Below are 20,743 nucleotides of genomic sequence, written 5' to 3' on the forward strand. Positions count from 1 at the left end.
CTTATGTGATGTTTGTTAGGAGTTTGCAGAAGTCCTCTTTCCTTGCACCTTCTCTGACCAGCAAAGTGATATTTCCATGGAGGGATGAAGATTCACCAGTTGGATCAAGCAGACTACCTCCCACCAACCTTCTTATGGTTGAAGGACAAGAGTGCCTTGGCTACACCAGATGGGGTTAGGACCGTCACTTGGCTGTCATTCACCAACATCATTGTTGAGTTTCGATGGCCCTTCCAGGACATGCACTTAATCATCTCCCATTTAAAGGACTTGGGTTTGTATGGCTAAGAAAATACAGATTATCTTAAAAGATGGATGCTGTAGTTATAACAATTATTTAAATTTTTTTCTACAATGATTCTTCATTTCTTAGGTAAATAACCTTGTAAAAAATCCTTCATATGTAGTCTGTGAACATTGATATTTGGTAGAAAAATTTATGAATACAGTATATGTATAAAGTTTTTTTGCCTCCATAATTTTGGATAGTCTTTTTATAGTTGGATATAAGGGCTTGTGCAAATAGGGCATATTAATGGATCCTTCATTGTGCATGAATAAATCGAAAATACTCCTTAGAACTGATGACCTATTGCAGTTTTATGAGTAAAAGTTTTTAAAGCAGATGTTAGAAATCAAATAGAAGTGGGAAATGATTTGATTTGCATTTAATTTTGTACTCTTAAATAAAATGCATAAAGCCATTCATAAAGAATTTAACTCTGGAAGGAAAATAAGATTGATTTTTTATGAATTGTGTGTCATTGTTTAGTACTTATCGCTCGGTCCTTTAATTTTAAGGGCTGTATCTTGAGGGAATAATTCTTTTCTCCTGATGAGACGTTAAGTCTATGAGTCAGGATTGTGAATTGGGGTTTAGCGGTCATCTGTTACTTATCATCTTATCTTTCAGTGTCTGATGGATCTTGAGAATAGCAGAGACGATCTGCTTTTTGAACTCCACAAATTGCCACATCAAAATCCTAATGACACAAGAATGCTAAAAGAATATTTTGCAGATGTACAGAATTTATCTGAAGATTTGGGTGAGGAAATTTACCATGTTTTGTTTGTTGAAGATTTATAGTTGAGGTTTGAAAGATAACCAATTAATACTATATATTGTATTGTAAATGACACCAAAAGTGTGTTAAGTAACCTTGAGCTTATGGACTTGGTTTTAAGATGCAGCCAATGCTAACTTCAAGGTTAGCCTACTCACCTTGATTTTTTCTATTCATTAAAACCTATCAGCCACAAAATGTCTTATCTACTGTAAAATGATTCTAAAGTAGTACCAGATAAATGTGAAACAAATTTCCTTGATGTATGTACCTTGCTCAGTAATTCACTTTACCCACAATCTGCTTTGAGAGACTATCAGCAGGAGCTCTGTTCTGCTCTCAATAATGTACTTTGTTTGCTTTGTAGTGCTCATAGCCACATTTCATTCTATATTATTTTACTTCTTTTCATCCTTTCTCTTTCTATGCAATAGTTTACCGTTATGAATTCACTGGAAATATAATTTTCAATATTAAACTTACCCGATAATCATGTAGCTGTCAACTCCGTTGCCCGACAGAATTCTATGGAGGGATACGCCAGCTATCACAATACTAGAAGGGGGTGTACTTACCAGCGCCACCTGTGGCCAGGTACTCAAGTACTTCTTGTTGACACCTCCTCAATTATTCCTCTGTCGTGCTTCCGGCAAGACGTTCTGGGATACGCTTATGATCTTCGAGTATTTTCACGGCTAATTGGTGAAGTATTCTCTCAGATTTCGGCTGTCGCTTTACTGGAAACCTTCTTATATTAGCTAGATAGCTTTTATATAGTCCTGATTAACGGTTAACGATCCTTTGCTTGATTTTGGAACCCCCTTTGGCTAACTCTTTGGATTCAAGATGTCTGACATTTCGCAAGCCCCCTCCCATAGACGATGTAGGTCTTGCAATAGGCGTATTCCGAAGGCCTCGGTAGATCCTCACACCGCTTGTTCTGACTGTAGGGACAGACCCTGTCAGTTAGAAAATCGATGTGAGGAATGCGCCGGACTTTCGGAACTGGAATTTGTCCGTCTTTTAAAATATTCAACTAAGTTAGAGAGAGGTAGAGTTAGGAGGAGTTCTTCTCACTCTTCACTTTTTTCCTCACCTCATGATCCCCTACCTTTTCCTACCCCTGTAGTGGCTACCCCCGAACCTACTGTTTGCCCTCCGCCTGATATGTCTGTTGTTTTGCGTGCCATTCAGGCCTTAGGCGATAAAGTAGAGTCAGTGGTAAGTGATCATAAGTCTCTGATGGCCGAAGTCAAGGAACTTAAGGTCAAGAGTGCAGTGGGTGGAATTAGTGCCAGTGCTGTGACGAGTGCTAGTGTCAGTGCAGTGCCAAGTGCTAGTGTCAGTGCCAGTGTGGTGCGTGAGGATACTTCTGTGCGAGCCAGTCGTCCTCCCAGTCCGGGACCTCTTGCAAGCTCCCAAGCCCAGGGGAGAAGCAATGTCGAAGGGCATAAGGGTTCGGCAGGCCTTGTTAGGCGCACAGAAGTATCCTCGGTGGTTGCGGGCGTGTCTTCCAAAGACCGTCACTCCCACCTGCAGACGATTGAGCCCGTCTTTTTCTCGTCCGCTGATCAACTGTCAGGGAAGAAACGTTGGTCTCAGGTCTCGAGACCACTTAAACGCAGAGTCCAGTCCGCGAGTGCTCAGCCAGGTTGCAGTCATTGGCTCAGCTCTGACTCGCCGCAGTCATCTGTCGACTGCACTCCGCCCAAGAGGAGTAAGGTTCTGCCACAACAGAGCTCGACTGTTAAGGCTTTACCTCAGCCTACTGTAGTTTCTGCCGACCCCAAGTGGACTCTACTACAGTCTATGCAAGCACAGCTTTCGGACTTGATGCGTGAGTGTCGGGCTGAGAGTGTTGCGCCTCCGCCTCCGCCTACACTCCCTCCGCCTGCGCTCGCTCCGCCTGCGCTCGCTCCGCCTGCGCTCGCTCCGCCTGATCGCAGTACCACCTGCCAGGCGTAGGATGTTGAGCCACGTTCTGAGTTTGCTGTTCCCAGTGGTATTCAGCCTCCGCCTTCTTTAAGGCAACCTTTACAATGGGATCAGGAGGATTATACCTCTCTTCCTCCGCCTCCACTTGCTGCTCCACCAGTGATGCAACTCTCGGTTGAGGTACAACAACCTCTCCCGTCCATGAGTCAGTCTCCTCAGCTCTCGCTGCAGCGAGCTCAACCCTCCACAAGGCAAGCACCACTACACCTTAGCCTTGCGCCTCAGGAGCCTCAGCTTGCGAGACATTTACCTTGTTCTGCGCAGCCTCTACCTCATCACGCTCCGCTCACACCACAGGAACAGGAACTTGCTACTCCGCTTCCGCCAACCGCTCAGCAAGCGCAACCCTTGGGTTCAACCACTCTTGCTAGGAGTCAGCCTCCTCCACCCATGCGCCTTCCTTCTGCTTCGTCTTTTATTCAGCCTTTGCAGTCTGAGCCTCAGGTTTTCCCTCAACAGTTACTTGAAGAGGAAACCACTAATATTGTTCCTACTCGTTCTGACTCTGCTGTTCAGCATTCTTGTCCGATCTCTTCGCTACACTCTGGTGATGAGGCGTCTGATGATGAGGCGGCACACCTGGATCCCTCGTCAGACGTGGATGAATCCAAGCCTTCTCCACAGTCTATTGACTTTCGTAAGGTCTTGGCTCTGCTTAGGGAGGTTTACCCAGACCACTTTGTCTCTGCTATTCCCCGCTCTCCGCCATCTGAGTTTTCGCTGGGCATACAACAAGCTAAGTCCACCTATACTAAGCTAGTCCTAGCAAGGTCCTCTAAGAGAGCGTTAAGGATCTTAGGGGAGTGGCTGCAGACTAAGCAACACCTTGGCAAAACTTCTTTCATGTTCCCTCCGACTAAGCTCACTTCGAAAGCGAGCGTTTGGTATGCCACAGGAGAAGCACCAGGCTTGGGAATACCTGCCTCTGCCCAGGCTGACTTCTCAAGTCTGGTTGACTCGCCTCGGAGAACTGCAATGAGGCGCTCTAAGGTTTGCTGGACCTTCTCAGACCTTGATCACTTACTGAAGGGAGTATTTAGAGCATTTGAGATGTTCAACTTTCTAGACTGGTGCCTGGGGGCCCTCAGCAAGAAGACCTCTCCTGCGGACAAGGATTCTGCCATGCTATTAATGTCCTGCATGGATAAGGCCATTAGGGATGGATCTGGTGAGCTTGTGTCGATGTTTGTATCAGGGGTTTTGAAGAAAAGGGAACAGCTGTGTACCTTCCTTTCCTCCAGCATTACACCTTGTCAAAGGTCACAACTCCTTTTTGCTCCGCTCTCGAAGTTCCTCTTCCCCGAAGAGCTGGTTAAGGACTTGTCTGCTGCCCTGATACAAAAGGACACACACGATCTTGTAGCCTCATCGGCTCGTAAGTCTAAGGTTGCTACCTCAGTCCCAAAGACTTATCGCTCCCCAGTGGCTGATACCCCTGCTACGAGGTTCATACCGCCCTTTCGTGGTAGAGCCCCCAGCCGAGGAAGCTCCCGTCCAGACTCTTACAGGAGCAAGTCTAGGAAAGGCTCCAAGACATCTAAAGGAAAAAACTGACTCTCCGCATCTCCAGACAGCAGTAGGAGCCAGACTCAAGATCTTCTGGCGAGCCTGGGAGAAGAGAGGTGCAGACGCCCAGTCTGTCAGTTGGCTGAGGGACGGTTACAGGATTCCATTCTGCCTCAAACCACCTCTGACCACATCTCCCATCAACCTCTCTCCCAACTACAAAGAAGAGGACAAGAGGCTAGCATTGCACCAGGAGGTGTCGCTACTTGTGCAGAAGAAGGCAGTGGTTATAGTCCGGGACCATCAATCCCCGGGCTTCTACAACCGTCTCTTTCTTGTGGCCAAGAAGACAGGAGGTTGGAGACCGGTGCTGGACGTCAGCGCGCTCAACGCGTATGTCACCAAGCAGACGTTCACGATGGAGACGACGAAGTCGGTCCTAGCAGCGGTCAGACAGGAGGACTGGATGGTCTCGTTGGACTTGAAAGATGCCTACTTTCACGTTCCTATTCATCCAGACTCCCAACCTTTCCTGAGATTCGTTTTTGGAAAGGTTGTCTACCAATTCCAAGCCCTGTGTTTTGGCCTAAGCACAGCTCCTATGGTGTTCACTCATCTGATGAGGAATATAGCAAAATTCCTACACTTATCGGACATCAGAGCCTCCCTCTACTTAGACGACTGGCTGTTGAGAGCCTCCACGAGTCGTCGCTGTCTGGAGAATCTCAACTGGACTTTGGACTTAATCAGACAACTGGGTCTGTTAGTCAACATAGAAAAGTCTCAGCTCATTCCCTCCCAATCCATTGTGTACCTGGGAATGGAGATTCGGAGTCAGGATTTTCGGGCTTTTCCATCGGCCCCCAGAATAAGCCAAGCCCTAGAGTGCATCATGAGCATGCTGAAGAGGAGCAGTTGCTCGGTGAGACAGTGGATGAGTCTCACAGGGACTCTTTCATCACTGGCCCTGTTCGTCGAGCTAGGGAGACTCCACCTCCGCCCTCTTCAATTCCATCTTGCAGCTCATTGGGACAAGGGTTCGACTCTCGAAGCAGTCTCTATCCCAATCACCCAAGAGATGAAGACCACTCTCCTGTGGTGGAAGAACAATCTCCTTCTCAGGGAGGGCCTATCGTTGGCTATTCAGACCCCCAATCTTCATCTCTTCTCAGATGCATCGGACTCGGGCTGGGGTGCGACCTTGAACGGACGGGAATGCTCGGGAACGTGGAACGTGGAACGAGGAACAGCGATTGCTCCACATCAACTGCAAGGAGCTACTAGCAGTTCATTTAGCCCTGCTGAACTTCAAGTCCCTCCTGCTAGGCAAAGTGGTGGAGGTGAACTCAGACAACACCACAGCCTTGGCTTACATCTCCAAGCAAGGAGGGACCCATTCGAGGAGCCTATTCGAGATCGCAAGGGACCTCCTCATTTGGTCAAGAGGTCTAAACCTCACTCTGGTCACGAGGTTCATTCAGGGCAATATGAACGTCTCAGCAGATCGCCTAAGCAGAAGGGATCAGGTCATTCCCACGGAATGGACCCTCCACAAGAGTGTGTGCAACAGACTTTGGACCTTGTGGGGTCAACCTACCATAGATCTGTTTGCCACCTCCATAACCAAGAGACTTCCGCTGTACTGTTCCCCTGTTCCAGACCCTGCAGCAGTTCATGTGGATGCTTTTCTACTGAACTGGTCCCATCTCGACCTTTACGCATTCCCACCGTTCAAGATAATAAACAAAGTTCTGCAGAAATTCATCTCGCACGAAGGGACACGGCTGACGCTGGTTGCTCCCCTTTGGCCTGCAAGAGAATGGTTCACAGAGGTACTTCAATGGCTAGTCGACATCCCCAGGACTCTACCTCTAAGAGTGGACCTTCTACGTCAACCTCACGTAGACAGGTTGCACCCAAACCTCCACGCTCTTCGGCTGACTGCCTTCAGACTGTCGAAAGATTCGCTAGAGCTAGAGGCTTTTCGAAGGAGGCAGCCAGTGCGATTGCCAGAGCAAGAAGGGTTTCCACTCGTAGAGTCTACCAATCTAAGTGGGAAGTCTTCCGAAGCTGGTGTAGAGCCAATTCAATATCCTCTACCAATACCTCTGTGACCCAAATAGCTGACTTCCTTCTACATCTTAGGAATGAGAGATCCCTTTCAGCCCCTACGATTAAAGGGTATAGGAGTATGTTGGCTTCAGTTCTCCGCCACAGAGGTTTGGACCTTTCTTCCAACAAGGACCTTCAAGACATTCTTAAGTCTTTTGAGACGTCTAAAGAGCGTCGTCTATCCACTCCAGGCTGGAACCTAGACGTAGTCTTAAGGTTCCTTATGTCATCTAGGTTCGAACCTCTCCAGTCAGCTTCCTTCAAGAACCTTACCCTCAAGACTCTTTTTCTCGTCTGCCTTGCAACAGCTAAGAGAGTCAGTGAGGTTCATGCCTTCAGCAAGAACATTGGTTTCACGACCGAATCTGCAACATGTTCTTTTCAGCTCGGATTCCTAGCAAAGAACGAACTTCCTTCACGTCCTTGGCCGAGATCGTTTGAAATACCTAGCCTCTCCAACATGGTAGGTAACGAACTAGAGAGAGTTCTTTGCCCTGTCAGAGCTCTCAAATATTATCTTAAGAGGTCTAAACCTATTCGAGGACAGTCAGAAGCCTTATGGTGTGCCATCAAGAAACCTTCGAGGCCCATGTCCAAGAACGGGCTTTCGTATTATATAAGGCTTCTGATTAGAGAAGCCCATTCTCACTTAAAGGAGGAAGACCTTGCATTGCTGAAGGTAAGGACCCACGAAGTAAGAGCCGTAGCTACTTCGATGGCCTTTAATAAAAACCGTTCTCTGCAGAGCATAATGGATGCAACCTATTGGAGGAGCAAGTCAGTGTTTGCATCATTTTATCTGAAAGATGTCCAGTCTCTTTACGAGAACTGCTACACCCTGGGACCATTCGTAGCAGCGAGTGCAGTAGTAGGTGAGGGCTCAGCCACTACATTCCCTTAATCCCATAACCTTTTTTAACCTTTCTCTTGAATGCTTTTATTGTTGTTTTTATGGTTGTTACGGTAGGCTAAGAAGCCTTCCGCATCCTTTTGATTTGGCGGGTGGTCTATTCATTCTTGAGAAGCGCCTGGGTTAGAGGTTTTGTAGAGGTCCTTTAGTAGGGGTTGCAACCCTATATACTTTAGCACCTTTGGGTTGATTCAGCCTCCAAGAGGAACGCTGCGCTCAGTAAGGAAGACGAACTTAAAAAAGAGGCAGAGTAACGGTTCAATTCGACTTCCTTACCAGGTACTTATTATTTCATTGTTATTTGAGATAACTGTTATATGAAATATGGGATACTTAGCTATCCTTTAATCTTGTACACTGGTTTTCACCCACCCCCCTGGGTGTGAATCAGCTACATGATTATCGGGTAAGTTTAATATTGAAAAATGTTATTTTTATTAGTAAAATAAATTTTTGAATATACTTACCCGATAATCATGATTTAATCGACCCTCCCTTCCTCCCCATAGAGAACCAGTGGACCGAGGAATAATTGAGGAGGTGTCAACAAGAAGTACTTGAGTACCTGGCCACAGGTGGCGCTGGTAAGTACACCCCCTTCTAGTATTGTGATAGCTGGCGTATCCCTCCATAGAATTCTGTCGGGCAACGGAGTTGACAGCTACATGATTATCGGGTAAGTATATTCAAAAATTTATTTTACTAATAAAAATAACATTTTCTTAAACTGTTCTTGATATGATTGTTGTTATGAAATAAGGTTTTTCTATTTATAGTAGTAGTACAGTACTATGTTTCATGTACTGTATAGTACATTATTTGGATTTTTTTCTTAGAGAATGCAATGGCTCTTGACCACTGAAGCTTTGAATTATAAAATTTCAGGGAAGCAGGTTTGGATAATCTTGCAAAGAACTCTTAACACTGTAAGAAAAGAACCAACGCAGATTGTAACGGCACTAAGGATTGTTGAACGGGAGGAACGTGCTGACCAGTTTGCCTTACAGGTATATCCTGATGATACCTTTAAAAGTACAAATATATCAATAGCAGATTTTCATGTACAGTAGGTACATTGCCCATAAGCATATTCTCATCAAAAGAATTAACTGAGAAGTATAATTCCCAAGAAAGGCTTAGCATTGTTGTGACTATTAATGTACAATTCACTTTCAGAGACAAAAAGGGTCTGGTTTCCTACCGCCTGGTCGTCCAAAAAAATGGCGTGAGAAGTCGTTCAACGTACTGGAAGATGCTGTTGCACAGCGCATTGAAGGCAACCAGTTTGAAGATAGAGAAGGAAGTAAGAATTGGCTTATCAAACATTTAGAGGTCAGTATATTCAATACTAACATTGTTTTGCTTTAATATATTTTTTGCATGTATATGGAGAAAACAACTATCAAACTGTTATAATTAACCTATTGTTATTAACCTTTTTACACCCAAAGGACGTACTGGTACGTTTCACAAAACCCACCTCTTTACCCCCATGGACGTACCGGTGCGTCCTTGCAAAAAAATGCTTTAAAAATTTTTTTTTTTCATATTTTTGATAATTTTTTGAAAAAATTCAGGCATTTTCCAAGAGAATGAGACCAACTTGATCTCTCTATGACAAAAATTAAGACTTGTTAGAGCAATTTTAAAAAAATATACAGCAAAATGTGCTGGGAAAAAAATAACCCCTTGGGGGTTAAGGGTTGGAAATTTACAAAGAGCCTGGGGGTAAAAGGGTTAAGCAATACTCATGCTATATTTAAAGCTTCATTGAACATTGTCATAAGAAGATGAAAGATTGTACTAGGTGTTGAAGATCTGCAAATGGTACTGAGCAATTATATTAAAGGTTCTGGTACAATTGGCTTTGGATTTCATTGAAGCCAGAGAGGCAGTACGAGTGATTTGGTGCCAAACAAGGCATTATAAATAAGCTCCAATAAATAGAAAAGAACTTTTCCTAAAGATATATATGTGAATATTCTTCTTTGTGAAGTAGTGACATCTTAAAATATTTTATAGAGCTATTACATTTCTCTGAAGTCCAGTTAATTTCCTGATTTGCTCGTTTTCCAGGTCATCCGGTTGCTTTTACTTGAAGACATGAAAGTCATTAGGTCTTTGTGCGTGCCTTGTTTTCCTCCTCATTATGATATCACAAACCGCTATGTGCAGATGTATCACAAAAGTTTAGCATCACATGTAAGTAAAGTACAGTGTAAGCTTAGACAATTGTATACTGTATACATTTTTCATAAGTGCTCCCATTACCTTACCTGTTTCTGACTTTACGTAAATAAGTCTTTCATTTGAATTAATACATGCATGATAGTACATACTGTGTAATTTAGATACAGTATTTTTAAATTTGATTAAGTTGTGTCTTTCAATTTTCAACTTGTGTGTTTGCCATGAAGGAAATATGAATAAAACCTAATTTTACAGTTTTGAATGGTATCTAACAGAGCACCTATATAATTACAGCTTATAGAATTGGTTGATGGTGGTCTAGAAGACAATGAATATGTTTCATTACTTTCCTGGGTTCTAAATGTTTACGGAGGAAAAGAATTGATGGGACATCCTACGCTCAATATAAATGTTGCTAAACTTGGACCATTGTTGGAGAACAAGGTCTTGGATGATCTCATTTCCAAATACCTTCAGGTAAGGATATTTTATATAAAGATTATCATTAATATTTTACCATAAAGTTCTTCTAAAGAATTCTGGAAATAACTATGTCTATTTGTTTAAATGGAAATTCTGTTCAACATATATGTTAGTAATTGATGGTATGGCTTTTTTAGACAAATTTTTTCAGGTTAGTAGTAATATATATTTTGTCAAGCTTTTGTATTCAAATTTTTATTTGATTATTTACATTTTAAGATGTTTGATTGATTTTGTAAAATTGATAGGTTGTATGTATGATTTATGATGGGTAGACCCAAGGGATTTATCATTCAACATTTTTAAATTCTTGGAGTTCTCATGAAGATATTAGTTTCATGGTTGTTTCAAAAAGGGATTTTGACGAAGGAAAAATCTATTTCTGGGCGAGAGACCCGTGTCGCCCAGTGAAATGCTCCTAAAGCACCATTTCTACGGGTCGGAGCCCAGAAATATCTGTGATTCCTATTTTTCTAATTACGATTTGCAAGATAGGTTTTCACAATTTCTGCAAAGTTTAGGAAATTCAAGAATATTTTCATTTTTCTAACATAGGGAGCAGTTCCTAACACTGTAGTGTAAAGAGTTATTTGCAGAAATGTAAAGATTAATGTACAAATGCTGAGAAAATGGGTAAATTTCTTTGAATACAAATGTTGAGAAAATGGGAACAGTGTTTAAATACTGTGGAGTAAATGAGAAACTTCCTTTAAATATGAATGTTGAGAAAGTGAGAAACTTGATTAAAAGTTTAAGAAAATTATAGTTATTCACCTGTAATATATGAAGCATGAAATAACAAAATAAAAAAGTGTGTTAAATATAATGTTGAAATTCTGTTATTTCACTTGCCCAAGTTTCCAACAAAGCCGATTTCTAGGAAACATTATCCCTAATATCACCGACACAGAAAATTAGGCATTCGGTATTTACGTTTACTCATTGGCCATTCAAAATTTACTAAGTTCTATGAAATGAGAACATAACATTGAAAACTTGTTGGTTGCTCGAAGAAGTTCTTTTTAATGTCAGGAGTTTATGAATGATTGGTAAACATGTCTGTGGTGTTTAATAGCAACCATTTAGTAATCCTAAACATTATGGTAAATGATATACTGTACTGTACGATATATAGATATAAGCAAATGAATACAATTGACGGTTTAGTTTGTTAAACTTCACTCGCTAGTAATAAAACGAGATATTAAAAGTCAAATCTGAACATTATACGCTGAATAAGGAGAGAAGAGGACTAGTTTCTTCCTCTCAATTTGACACAACCAACGGAACTCGTAGAGAAAACCCTCGTGTCAGAATATTATTGACAAGATCATTAGATACACTTAGCTACCCAACTAGAATAATAAAATCACTACACAAAATTCTGTGATCCAATTATTGAGCAAGAGAAGAAAAACTCCAAAATTATATTAGATTGCTTACATTCTTGGTAGCCATAGAACCTATGCAATGACTAGGCAATTGTAAGCCAAAATCTTTTATGTTGGAAACAGTAAGAACTATCAGGTAAAGATGGGAAACTTCCTTTTGCGCAAAACATTCCTGAAGAATCCCAGCACTAAGGTCATTAAAATGAAAAATTAAATACCAATATTTGTGTAAAGTTTTCTTCATCATTTATTTATTTGCTTTATGTTTATAATGATTAAGTATCAATGTAACTTAACCAACTTTTTATTGGCCCTAATATCATGATGAAAATTTTTTTGAAAGATTCAAGAGTCTTTTCCCATCTCATTTACATCTCTTTATTATAATTTCTGCAGAATGTCAATTCTAATTATGACTCTTGGATGACAAGAGCGCTTGAACTGGAGGAGAAAGAATGGTATAGATCCGAGCCTCCACAGCAAGACTCGGATTCTCACTATAAAACTGAACTGCCACAGCTTATACATGATATGGTTAAACAGAATCTGGATGTAGCAGCGACGATCAGGTGAGAAATACAGAGCTGCAAGTAATGCATCTGGTGTGACATAGGTCAGTTTAGATTTTGTGTTGAGATTTTAATGCTGGTTTTATCATGCTTATGTTTTGTTTATATTGTGAATTTTAATTTAATTCTATTTTGAATAAAGGCTCAGTGAACACGAGATACACAAGAATAAGATATTATTAGTCAATTTTTAGTTAGTTATGAAAATAGTAAGAGTTGCCTTAACAGACTATGGTTAAACTCATTTAAAGGGGGAGTTATGAAAATAGTAAGCGTTGCCTTTACAGACTATGGTTAAACTCATTTAAAATGGTTGTTATGGAAATAGTAAGAGTTGCCTTTACAGACTATGGTTAAACTCATTTAAAGGGGGGTGTTATGGTTTATAACTGGTGGTATTTATGATTTCTTTTTATTGAGAATTATATTAAGTTATTTTTCCTTATGCTTTCAGCAAATGTTTAGGTCATCTTGGTAGGCTTGTTGCATTTCTAAAACGATTTAAATAAATTTACTGTTCTTTTGTGTAATATTGAGACATTAATTCTGTTTGTGGGCAGGAATAGATCTTACTGTGTTAAGGGTTTTTATGTAATTAATCAGAGCTTGTAATGAAACCTATTTGATGAGAAAAGGAAATTATTTAGCTTTACATCTTAGTCTGAAAAATTATCGTGAAATAATTTTTTTCTCCGGCCTTTCTGTTTAGGATTACGTAGATGTATAATAAGTTCTTTCCATTCCCTCCCGTCCTTTACTCTGTCTTTTTTAACTCCTGTCCAGTCTTGGTCTTCATGTATCCCCTTTTAGGATAATTTCCTTGTCCTTCTCACAGGTTTTCATCCTGCCACATCCATATTCATTGCTTTTCAAAGCAAATTTTCTATCTCTCCTTATTTTGTATGGTAGGAAGCTAAAGAAAATAAAATGAATTTGTCAAGAACTGCAAAGAAAGTCAATATTGGTTTGAAAAAAATTTACATGAAGGCTGGGGACACTGAATGATTTTTTCCTTTGAGAGTTTAGTGTTATTGAAGAGTTTATTATTATTGTTAGTGTTAAAACATCATTACAGTTTAAGAAGTACAATACTAAATGGCTAAACTTTGAATTGTGGTTATATTTAATTAATTTTAAGCAATAAAGTATTATATGACTACATAATTTCCGAGCTGCAATGTTCTTATTTAAAAGTTTATGTAGTTCATCTCTTATTCAATGATAAAGAAATTACTAGTAGTAACAAAATAGATTATACAAATACCATTTACTGTATTTATAAAATTAAACGATAAGAAAATACTATACAATATTCAGAATCAGGTTTAATATATGAATTTCTTATCTTTGGGATATATCAGTAATAATGTAAACATTTATTTGCATTTTCTTTATTTAATAGTTCTGAAGTACAAGTTCAAGTCTTGATATCCAGCTTGGCTCAAGTTCGTATTTTTGCTACTAAGTATGGAGCAAGTGTTACTCGTTACAAGGAAACATATTACAGCGACAGATCGCAGGTTTGCTTTTATTTACTCATTTATTTGTATGTATAAGGATGCCAAATGCATGTTTGCTTTGCTTGTAGAATTTAAAATGAGTACACCCTTTTTACCACATGGTTAAAATTGACTAACCACATATGTTGTTGCACTCATGTCAAGTACTTTATTGAGACCACTCAGTAAGATTTCTGTTTTGAGAATTAGCTTGAAGAATGTTGAAGTTTGACAATGAAGTGAAATGAAAGCATGTGGAGCAATTACCAAGAAATTTTTTTCTAAGTGTAAGGGAAACTCAAAATCATCATCATGTTTCTTTGTCGTCAAGTTATCCATTTATGGGGATAGACATTAATGGGACACTGGATAGAACTTTCATTACTGTCTACTGTGTGTTGGATATCATTAAATGTCATATGCTTCAGCAGATTAAGGTTATCCACAGTTAGGTGGGACATTTTTTTTACCACAAATATTGCATTAAAGAAAATTATATCCCTGGAAAAAGCCTTTTTCCATAATTTATAGATGGCTTGGTTATGCTGTAGTAATCTTTACTAGCTAATGCTGTGGTGGCCAATTGGAAACGTCCTTACCTGGCAATCTACGGGACTATGGTTAGAGTCCCACTCAAGCTTGATAGTTTCTTGTAGTGTCTGCAACCTCACCATCCTTGTCAGTTAAGGATGGGGGTTTGGGGAGCCTATGGGTCTACCAGCCGAGTTATCAGTAGCCATTATCTGGCCCTGGTTCTAGCTTGGGTGGAGAGGGTGCTTGGGTAATGATCATATGATCAGTCTCTAGGGCATTGTCATTGTTCTTTGCCTCTGCCAATCATGAACTTCCTTTACAGTAGTAAACCAGTTTTAGTAGTTGGGGACGGAAAAGAAAGTAAGGTGTTGATGTTACCGCTGTTTTTATTTCAGCAAGTTCTTAATTCAATAGTATCTTTTTGTCTTACTTGAATCCCTTGACGCATCCCTTGGGAGATTTTAGAAATAGGGCTGTGGTCTTTCTGTACTGTAGTACATACATACATATACCAAAGGCACTTCCCCCAATTTTGGGGGGTAGTCGACATCAACAAATGAAACAAAACAAAAAAGGGGACCTCTACTCTCTACGTTCCTCCAGCCTAACCAGGGACTCAACCGAGTTCAGCTGGTACTGCTAGGGTGACACAGCCCAACCTCCCACATTATCCACCACAGATGAAGCTTCATAATGCTGAATCCCCTACTTCTGCTACCTCCGCGGTCATCTAAGGCACCGGAAGAAGCAGCAGTGCCTACTGGAACCGCGTCACAATCGCTCGCCATTCATTCCTATTTCTAGCACGCTCTCTTGCCTCTCTCACATCTATCCTCCTATCACCCAGAGCTTTCTTCACACCATCCATCCACCCAAACCTTGGCCTTCCTCTTGTACTTCTCCCATCAACTCTTGCATTCATCACCTTCTTTAGCAAACAGCCATTTTCCATTCTCTCAACATGGCCAAACCACCTCAACACATTCATATCCACTCTAGCCGCTAACTCATTTCTTACACCCGTTCTCACCCTCACCACTTCGTTCCTAACCCTATCTACTCGAGATACACCAGCCATACTCCTTAGACACTTCATCTCAAACACATTCAATATCTGTCTCTCCATCCCTTTCATTCCCCACAACTCCGATCCATACATCACAGTTGGTACAATCACTTTCTCATATAGAACTCTCTTTACATTCATGCCCAACCCTCTATTTTTTACTACTCCCTTAACTGCCCCCAACACTTTGCAACCTTCATTCACTCTCTGACGACATCTGCTTCCACTCCACCATTTGCTGCAACAACAGACCCCAAGTACTTAAACTGATCCACCTCCTCAAGTAACTCTCCATTCAACATGACATTCAACCTTGCACCACCTTCCCTTCTCGTACATCTCATAACCTTACTCTTACCCACATTAACTCTCAACTTCCTTCTCTCACACACCCTTCCAAATTCTGTCATTAGTCGGTCAAGCTTCTCTTCTGTGTCTGCTACCAGTACAGTATCATCTGCAAACAACAACTGATTTACCTCCCATTCATGGTCATTCTCGCCCACCAGTTTTAATCCTCGTCCAAGCACTCGAGCATTCACCTCTCTCAGCACTCCATCAACATACAAGTTGAACAACCACGGCGACATCACACATCCCTGTCTCAGCCCCATTCTCACCGGAAACCAATCACTCACTTCATTTCCTATTCTAACACATGCTTTACTACCTTTGTAGAAACTTTTCACTGCTTGCAACAACCTTCCACCAACTCCCTATAACCTCATCACATTCCACATTGCTTCCCTATCAACTCTATCATATGCTTTCTCCAGATCCATAAACGCAACATACACCTCCTTACCTTTTGCTAAATATTTCTCGCATATCTGCCTAACTGTAAAAATCTGATTCATACAACCCCTACCTCTTCTAAAACCACCCTGTACTTCCAAGATTGCATTCTCTGTTTTATCCTTAATCCTATTAATCATTACTCTACCATACACTTTTCCAACTACACTCAACAAACTAATACCTCTTGAATTACAACACTCATGCACATCTCCCTTACCCTTATATAGTGGTACAATACATGCACAAACCCAATCTACTGGTACCATTGACAACACAAAACACATATTAAACAATCTCACCAACCATTCAAGTACAGTCACACCCCCTTCCTTCAACATCTCGGCTTTCACACCATCCATACTAGATGCTTTTCCTACTCTCGTTTCATCTAGTGCTCTCCTCACTTCCTCTATTGTAATTTCTCTCTCATTCTCATCTCCCATCACTGGCACCTCAACACCTGGAACAGCAATTATATCTGCCTCCCTATTATCCTCAACATTCAGCAAACTTTCAAAATATTCCGCCCACCTTTTCCTTGCCTCCTCTCCTTTTAACAACCTTCCATTTCCATCTTTCACTGTCTCTTCAATTCTTGCGCCAGCCTTCCTTACTCTCTTCACTTCTTTCCAAAACTTCTTCCTATTCTCTTCATATGACTGACCCAATCCCTGACCCCACCTCAGGTCAGCTGCCCTCTTTGCCTCACGTACCTTGCGCTTTACTTCCACATTTTTCTTTCTATATTTTTCATACTTCTCTATACTATTACTCTGCAGCCATTCTTCAAAAGCCCTCTTTTTCTCTTCCACTTTTACCTTCACTCCTTCATTCCACCATTCACTGCCCTTCCTCATGCTGCCTCCAACAACCTTCTTGCCACATACATCACTTGCAATCCCAACAAAATTTTTTTTTACTAACTTCCACTCCTCCTCTAAATTACCAGTTTCTCTTACTCTCACCTCGTCATATGCCATTTTCAACCTTTCCTGATATTTACTTTTTACCCCCGGTTTTATTAGCTCTTCAACCCTCACTAGCTCCCTTTTACATCCACCTACTCTATTCCCCCACTCTTTTGCTACAACTAATTTTCCTTCCACCACAAAATGGTCAGACATACCGTTAGCCATACCCCTAAACACGTGCACGTCTTTCAATCTTCCAAACATTCTTTTAGTTATCAACACATAATCCATTAATGCCCTTTCTACTACTCTTCCAATTGCCACTCTTACCCATGTATACTTATTTTCATCTTTCTTTTTAAAAAAGCTAGCACTTATTACCATCTCTTGTTCAACACACATATCTACCAGTCTCTCACCACTCTCATTTTCACCTGGTACGCCATACTTCCCAATGATACCTTCTACCTCTCCAGCGCCCACTCTAGCATTTAAGTCACCCATGACAACTACATAATTCCTTCTACCCAGTCCTTCTACACACCTAGTTAATTCATTCCAGAACTCATTCCGCTCTTCTTCACTTTTCTCACTACCTGGCCCATACGCACTGACAAACGCCCAACATTCCCTACCCAACCTAACCCTTACCCACATTAACCTAGATGATATCTCCTTCCATTCCACTACTTTACCTGTCATCCATTCACTCAGCAATAGAGCCACACCCTCTCTCGCTCTTCCCCTTTCAATCCCAGACACTCTACCAGACATTTCACCAAACATCACTTCACCCTTTCCTTTCATCTTTGTCTCACACAAGGCCAATACATCCATCCTTCTACTTCTAAACATACTTCCAATCTCACATCTTTTACTCTCTATCGTACTACATCCACACACATTCAAACACCCCAAAACTAGAGTGCGGGGAGCAGTCACTCTCCCCCCAGCTCCATCTCTTTGTTGATGCCTCGTAGGATTTTTATACAGGAGAGGCGGTTCCCAGCCCCCTCGTCCCGTCTCTTTTAGTCGCCTCTTACGACACGCAGGGATAACGTTGGCGCTATTCTAATTGTTTTTATGCCCCCGCGGCCATGGGGTATAGTGCTGTAGTACTTAAGGAAATTGAATAAATTTTCAAAATAATCAATATTCAAAATTTTCCCTTGAGCCTATTCAGAAATTGCACTGCATATTCGTTGAGAGAAGACATTTCAAAACTACATCTGCTTATGTATTAAGAGAATTGGTATCATTTAACTTATAGAACTAATGTATTTGATGCCATATGCTGTATGCTTTTTGAAATATGAGTTTTACAAATAGAATCATGAATGAAAATACAGTATATTCAAAATTATGAGATTTAGGTTTGATATAAAAAAGACTGAACATACTTGTGTGTCTTTTACAGATTCAGTATTTCACAACATACATAATTGCTTTGGCTAACAGCTGCCAGGCAATTGTAGATGTTGTTGTTACTGTGAAGTCGCAGTTTTGGAAGCCTGGCGGATCCCAACAGAATGATGGCAAGATTGCTACAGAGTTTGACGCACTTCTGACGGTTTATCAGGTAAAGTGAATTCTCTGCAGTTCATAGGTAATAATATGGGAATACTTTTAATTCTAAAATCACATACGTTATAAAGTATTTTCCAAATGAAACAAAGGTATTATGTACCCTAATTACGAGTGCATTCATGTTTGGAAAATGATTTATTCATTAGTTCTGTTTATGCACTTAGCTTTTCAATAAGTCTTGTGCATTTTATGAGTAAATTTTGCTTTTTATACTTGTTGCATAAATACATTTCTAATGTATGAGATTTGTGAATTGTTGTTGAGTATATTCCATACTGTTTACTTCACTATGTAATACTTCTAATTAGTAAAAAAAACAATGTAAACTTATGGTAAAAAATATTAATTGAGGTAAGAAGTATTAATTGACTGTTAATTTTTGCAATATTACCATTAGAATCCTACAATTATGAGGTAATAACCATATTAAATAGTCCCATGTTTTTATAATACATTGTCATTTGAAGGCAGCATTTTGTTTATTCATCTAAATCCATTCTCATTTTTCTAACTTCATCCTTTCCATTAATTTGCCAAGGGATAAGAGTATGATTTGTTTAACTTTACTATGTACAGTACATTTGTTTATTTTTTTACAGTAATTAAGTTTTATTCTTTGACAATACAAGATATTTTGAATTCATTACTGTACGGATTTGCTTATTTAAGTAAATGGTCATCTATTACTATTTTTTCTTTGTAACATTTGATAGAGGATTGTAAAGGATAATTAATTCTTTCACAGATTTTTATTAACTGTTTGTGTACAGTACTTGTTTCTTTCTTTGGAGTTGTTGCAATCAAGAATAGATCATTCATTGATGTTGTTAAAGGGTCTCTTCCTGCTTTAATTTACAACCTCTTTCAGAGGTTACGAGACTTGATGTGCGACTATTTACTGGAAGAAGCCTTGGTTGACCTGCAGGAGCAGTTTTCAGCATTGCTGACTCCTCGTTGGCTGAATGATACCGAACCCATGGACACCATTTGCCTCACACTGTCTGACTACTTCACTGATTATTCCCATCTTCACCAGAAGTAAGTATGGTAATTATTATTATTATGCAGTGCTGCAGTTTAATGTGAGCACCAAGTCCTTATTTATAGATTCATAAGCCTTACTAGAAGGATTTTTTCATGAAAGAAAATTTGAGCAGAATGAAATTTAAAATGACAGGATTGATAAGTGACAAGAGATGTAAGGTAATTGATGAAAAAGAAATTATAGTACAGATAACATTGATGCTAAGGTTGTAGTCATGTGGAGTTGTAACATTTAAAAACATACTTGTGCTATAAGTTAAGTTAAAGCATTACTAGTTCTGCAGTTCAAACCTAGTAATTTTCTAGATAAGTTATATCCTATGCTGGAATAATCCAACATTCTGGCCTAACAATATCTACTCTACAATTATACAGTATTCTATTATTTAATAGTAATGCATAGAATCCCACAAAAATATGTATCTTTCAAGTTTGTACTAAAAAAAGTATACATTTTCATAAAGGAAAACACTGAGAATGCAAGCATGGATGTGCACTATGTCCATAAATGTTCACTTCCCCTATTCAGTAAGGGTATCTCAAGTATCAAGTATCTTTGACAATCTGTCTCATGGCAACAGTATTTCAAGTCAGTGTCACTCAGTCTTAAAATTTTCTTTTTCATTAATTCCATTATACCATGTTCCTGTTAATGTAATTTTCTGCTGGCAAGCTATGGTTTATATCAGTAGTGTATTAAATTGGGGTATATCTTCTGAGTAATAGCTCTTAAGATTGCCATTGATTTTTTAGGAACTTTGATCATGTAGTACAGCTATCACTGAATACTGTAGCTGTCCGATACACAACAGCCATTCTTCAGAAAAGGATCGGCCTCAAAACACAGGAAGATAGAAAGGTTGTTGCCGATCGGATCATTAGTGTAAGTGACATTTTTTTTTTGTACTATCTCTATGAACTAGTAACTTTGAATACAATAAATGTAAATGATAGTAGTTTAACCACACCAGTTTCTATTTTTTTACTGGCTCTATAAACTGATAACATGGAACTTAATAAATATAGATGTTAGCAGTTTAACCACAACATTTAGCCAACACACTTGACTTTTTTTCTTTTTTTT

The 20,743-nt window shown here is 39.9% G+C and overlaps 1 protein-coding gene across 2 annotated transcripts in view; it reads left to right on the top strand.

The window, feature by feature from the left end:
- LOC137660217 (exocyst complex component 3-like) overlaps positions 1-20,743 on the top strand; it is a 59,365-nt gene that overhangs the window by 25,484 nt on the left and 13,138 nt on the right. For both annotated transcript variants that reach the window (XM_068394934.1, XM_068394933.1), the window contains exons 5-14: positions 914-1,046; positions 8,473-8,594; positions 8,764-8,919; positions 9,664-9,789; positions 10,072-10,254; positions 12,048-12,220; positions 13,623-13,740; positions 18,446-18,607; positions 19,484-19,653; positions 20,413-20,542. In XM_068394934.1, coding sequence (XP_068251035.1) covers positions 914-1,046; positions 8,473-8,594; positions 8,764-8,919; positions 9,664-9,789; positions 10,072-10,254; positions 12,048-12,220; positions 13,623-13,740; positions 18,446-18,607; positions 19,484-19,653; positions 20,413-20,542 — 1,473 coding nt within the window. The remainder of the gene's footprint in view (positions 1-913; positions 1,047-8,472; positions 8,595-8,763; positions 8,920-9,663; positions 9,790-10,071; positions 10,255-12,047; positions 12,221-13,622; positions 13,741-18,445; positions 18,608-19,483; positions 19,654-20,412; positions 20,543-20,743) is intronic.

Source organism: Palaemon carinicauda, chromosome 20 (genome assembly GCF_036898095.1).
Source record: "Palaemon carinicauda isolate YSFRI2023 chromosome 20, ASM3689809v2, whole genome shotgun sequence".
NCBI classification, from domain to species: domain Eukaryota; kingdom Metazoa; phylum Arthropoda; class Malacostraca; order Decapoda; family Palaemonidae; genus Palaemon; species Palaemon carinicauda.